General features: G+C 36.8%; 1 protein-coding gene across 1 annotated transcript; it reads right to left on the bottom strand.

Annotated features, from left to right (window-relative positions):
- Positions 1-590: 590 nt before the first annotated feature.
- On the bottom strand, positions 591-1,544 carry LOC116100776 (olfactory receptor 52E8-like). The gene has a single exon (XM_031384509.1). The coding sequence runs from the start codon at positions 1,542-1,544 to the stop codon at positions 591-593; it is 954 nt and encodes a 317-aa protein (XP_031240369.1).
- Positions 1,545-4,388: the final 2,844 nt, after the last annotated feature.

Below are 4,388 nucleotides of genomic sequence, written 5' to 3'. Positions count from 1 at the left end.
CATTAGATATTCCTCCTGGCTATAATTTTCTGCCTTTTTTAAATCTACTACTATTTCTTCTTTATATTCGCTGGCATATTTATCTGATAACCCCACTGCTGTTTCTGCCTTGTTTTGCCTCTTCCCGGGCATATTTGCCTGTTTTTCACTTTCCGTTTGCTGGCTACCTGGTTTGATAAGACTCCCTTTTGTGCACTATTGCTTCCTTGTGGTCTGAGAGCCTGTCTCGTACATGAGCCTGAACTCTAAGCTCATTTATATAATGGAAATAATCTGTTCCAGTTCTTTTTATGTTAACTTTACTTTTTCATCGTTGGTGAGCACACAGGAAGCAGGGATGTAATATCCCTCTGTTGGGTGCAGAGAAGCCAGGAATTTGAAGGTAGAAGGATCCTGTAGTTGTTGGCAAGAGTGAAGATCTGGGCTTTTTCATTGTTTATCCCTCAGAATATAGTGCTGTTTTCTGATCCACTGTTACATTATTTTCATTTTGGATTGAATTTTTAGACTTCATGTAATTTATATCTGTGAAGCCTCCTGTACCATAAATGTAATCACTTCAAGAAGGGCATCAGCTGTGATCAATCTCCTCAAACAAAAAGACTCTTCACCCTCTGCTGGATCTGCTTGGTCCTGATTCCATAAATAACTGGGTTGAGGGCAGGAGGGATGACTACATAGAGATTAGCCAGGAGGATATGAATATACTGAGGGATGCTGTGACCAAAGCGATGAGTAAGGAAGGAGAAAAGAGCTGGGCCAAAGAAGGCTAAGATGACACAGATATGGGAACTACACGTATTAAGAGCCTTCAGGCGAGCATCATGAGAAGGAAGATGAAAGACAGCATATAAGATCCTAGCATAGGAAACTATAATAAGAAACACATCGAGAAACAAAATAGAAATATTCCCAAGACCAAAGTAGACATTGGCTCTGATGCTGGCACAGGCTAGTCGCGCCACGCCCATGTGCTCACAGTAAGTATGTGGGATAATTCTATGTCCACAGTAAGGCAGCCTCAGGAGGAGAAAAATGATAGGGACAATCATACATAGACTTCTTATAACCACGAGCACAGCAATCAGAACGATGATTCTGTTGGTGAGGATTGTGGTGTACCTGAGAGGGTTGCAAATAGCCACATAGCGATCAAAGCCCATGGCGAGGAGTACGATGCTCTCCATGACTGTGAAAAAATGGATAAAAAAGACTTGAGCAACACAGCACACAAAGCACAGCTCCTGGAGGCTGAACCAGAAGATGCCCAACATCTTGGGGATGGTAGCAGTAGAGAGACTTAGGTCAATCACAGACAGCATAGCCAGAAAGTAGAACATGGGTTGGTGAAGGGTCCTGTCAGTCCATATAACAAACAGAATGATGAGGTTTCCAACAAGAGCGATCAGATACACGACACAGAAGGGAAAACCCAGCCAGAACTGTGTAGCTTCCAGCCCCGGAATCCCCAGCAACAGGAAAGAAAGAGGGTGAGTCTCAGTGACATTGCTGAGGGCATTCTGTTGCACGTTGATGCTGGACATGGTTTAAAAGCGATTGCTAGTTTCTACGGGGCAGTTCATCCAGGCTTAATTGAGATCTATAAAAGTTTAAAGAGTCTTCAAACACTGTTGATATTAAAAATGCATTTTTTTCCCAACGCCTTTGACTCTTTCCCTTTTCTTTAACTCTGAGTAAATAATCCTAGTGAAATTGTTCACCTACACTGAAAGTGTGAGAAGCTGAGCTGTCAGACATGAGCTATGCTGCTATTATAATTAGTGTTCAGAGTAAGGAAGAATGTGAACTCCCCTCTTTTCAAGAGCTACATATGAAGAGGGGATATAACAAAACTGATCAGTATTATAATATTAATAGGTGGCATTAGTTTGATATTTACTACTAAAAAACATTGTATCTCTTGTTATTACCTATGTTTTATCATATAGTTATAATTTGCTGACAAACATTCTCCTGCATCTGGTTTCGTGGAGAAGAAGTGTTTTAGTAAACTAATCCAGTTCCTGCTATTTCTCATGCCAATAAACAGAAGGGTCAAGATTTCTGTAAATTTAATAGAAGGGGAAGAAATGGGTCTGAAGAAGAATAGATTATACACAATTTCCTCAAAGGAAAATAAATCTCCATGATTCAGATTACTATATTTTGAGTTTTTTTTTTTAGAGTAAAGCCATGATAAGTATAATGTGAATACATTAAAGTGAATACATTAAAGAGGTAGAAAAAGACAGTGGTGCCAAATAGAGGGTCTAGAAGAAGACCCATATATCTCATAGGAACTGGACATTTAAAAGCAAAGTAGCCTTGGATAAAAATTTAAGATGAATCAGCAAAAGGAAACAGAGGTCCATAAAGCATCTTTCCCTTGTGAAGCTTCTTTATAAGAAAGAACCTGCTGACTTTTAGTTTAAAATATTCATTATCAAATCATGGAGCTAAAGGGCAGAGTTTTGGATCACAGAACTCAAGTCTACCTTCACTTTTGATATCTTTAGTCTCAACTCTTCCAAACTATCTTTAACTCAAGAATGTACTAGATGGACTCATAAAAATCACTCAAAGTTATTAGATTCATGCATACAGCTTCTTACAGAGAAAAGGTGTGGATTACATTTAGAAGCAGAATGACATACTTAGAAAAGCCTGTGAGGTTTACAAATGTGAGGCCTCATACATATTTTGTGCCTCTTCCTATGTCAAAGAATTGTGAAGTCCCTTTAAATGTAAAGAGCTAAAATGTACTGCTTTGTCCTTTAACTATTGTGGCTTTTATCTCAGTGTATTACTTATTATGCCCTAAAAGGCAGAAAATATAGGAAAACTAAGTCAAATTACAGGACATATGGTGATACTAGACTATGACGCAGATTCAGATCCTGATTCTATTCTCTCAGCTTACTGAAGATAGGCATGTTATATCTTGTCCTGAGTTTCTGTTTCTTAGACAAATGCACAGTGATGTCTATAATTGAGTTAAATAAGCTATATATGTTTTAAATAATATGAGTGATAAATTATTTTCTCTGTAATACCTTCCAATGTCTTCCTTATTAATCTTGCCCTATATTATTAATACATGACATTATGTTCACCACTCTGCTATAAGCCTTATGTATTTTCACCCGTGAATATATGTTTCTTTGCTTTTGTATTCTTTTATAATTATGTTTTTACTCTTTGAAAGTTTCATGTATATCCTAAATCTTAACTCAATTATAAAATCTAATTATCTGTTGCAAAGACTTACCAAGATTCCTCTATTTCTCAGCGAGTCATGTAACAATATTTAGTTTTAAAATACAGATACGTGGCTTAAAAGAAGCCTTTAATATACCTGGGTAGATATTAACAAAGTGTGTGTGTGTGTGTGTGTGTGTGTGTGTGTGTGTGTGTGTGTGTGTGTGTGCGTGATGTGTATACTCAAGTTCTGGGGCAGGTGGTTAATAATAATGTCTCTAGATGCCAGTGTCTTTCTAATGACGTGAACAGCAATTCCCTTTAGTTATTCCACAAGGTGAAGAGTCACTATGTGTTCACTCAATGAACAATTTCCCTGTATTTGATTAATTGCCTTTTTTTGTTATTTCATATATCATTTAGTCAAGTCCCATTTCATCTTTTGTTTTCTCTCTTGTTTCCCAGTCCTCTCTTCTTTAGTTTGTATAGTGCCTACTTTACCCACTTTGGACTCTATTGAGAATTTATACACACAGTAGCATTTTCATCCTTATAAAATACATATATCATAAAACTTACCATTTTGAAGTTTGCAGTTCAGTGGCCCATAGAGCAGTCACAATGCTGTGTGATTATCACTGCTATCTAGCTCCAACATTTTTTCATCTTTTCAAAAGCAAACATTGATGTCATTAAGCATAACTTCCCTAGTCATCTCTCCTTTTATCCAGTTCCTAGGAAACACTACTTTGTTTCTGCCTTTATGAACTTTTTAAATTAGTTCATTCAGGATAGCTCATATAATGGAACCATATTATCTAGCCTACTTAACTATAAGTTCTCTTTCTTTGTATGTCTTTTTTCATCTACATTACACTCTGTTAAGCATTATAATTTTTGTTTTGATTTGATCTTTCTTGGTGTATCTTTATTTTCAATATTTGTTATATTTATTGGTTTTCATAAAAATCTCTTTAAAGTGTGTCACATATTTGATCCAAACTAATCTTTCATAGCCTCTTCATTCTTTCTACCTTTTTGGCCACTTCTACTAGTTTGCTTCTTACAGTCTTACATTTTGATATCTCTCTCTCTCTCTCTCTCTCTTTCTCTCTCTCTCTCTCTCTCTCTCTCTCTCTCACACACACACACACACACACACACACATACACACACACACATACATGCAC

Source organism: Mastomys coucha, unplaced genomic scaffold (assembly GCF_008632895.1).
Source record: "Mastomys coucha isolate ucsf_1 unplaced genomic scaffold, UCSF_Mcou_1 pScaffold21, whole genome shotgun sequence".
NCBI lineage: Eukaryota > Metazoa > Chordata > Mammalia > Rodentia > Muridae > Mastomys > Mastomys coucha.
The sequence above is the reverse complement of the archived record's forward strand: the minus strand, read 5'-3'. Positions and strand labels throughout refer to the sequence as shown.

Coding starts and splice junctions, on each gene's coding strand:
- LOC116100776 (XM_031384509.1), bottom strand. CDS start 1,544: ATGTCCAGCATCAACGTGCAACAGAATGCCCTCAGCAATGTCACTGAG.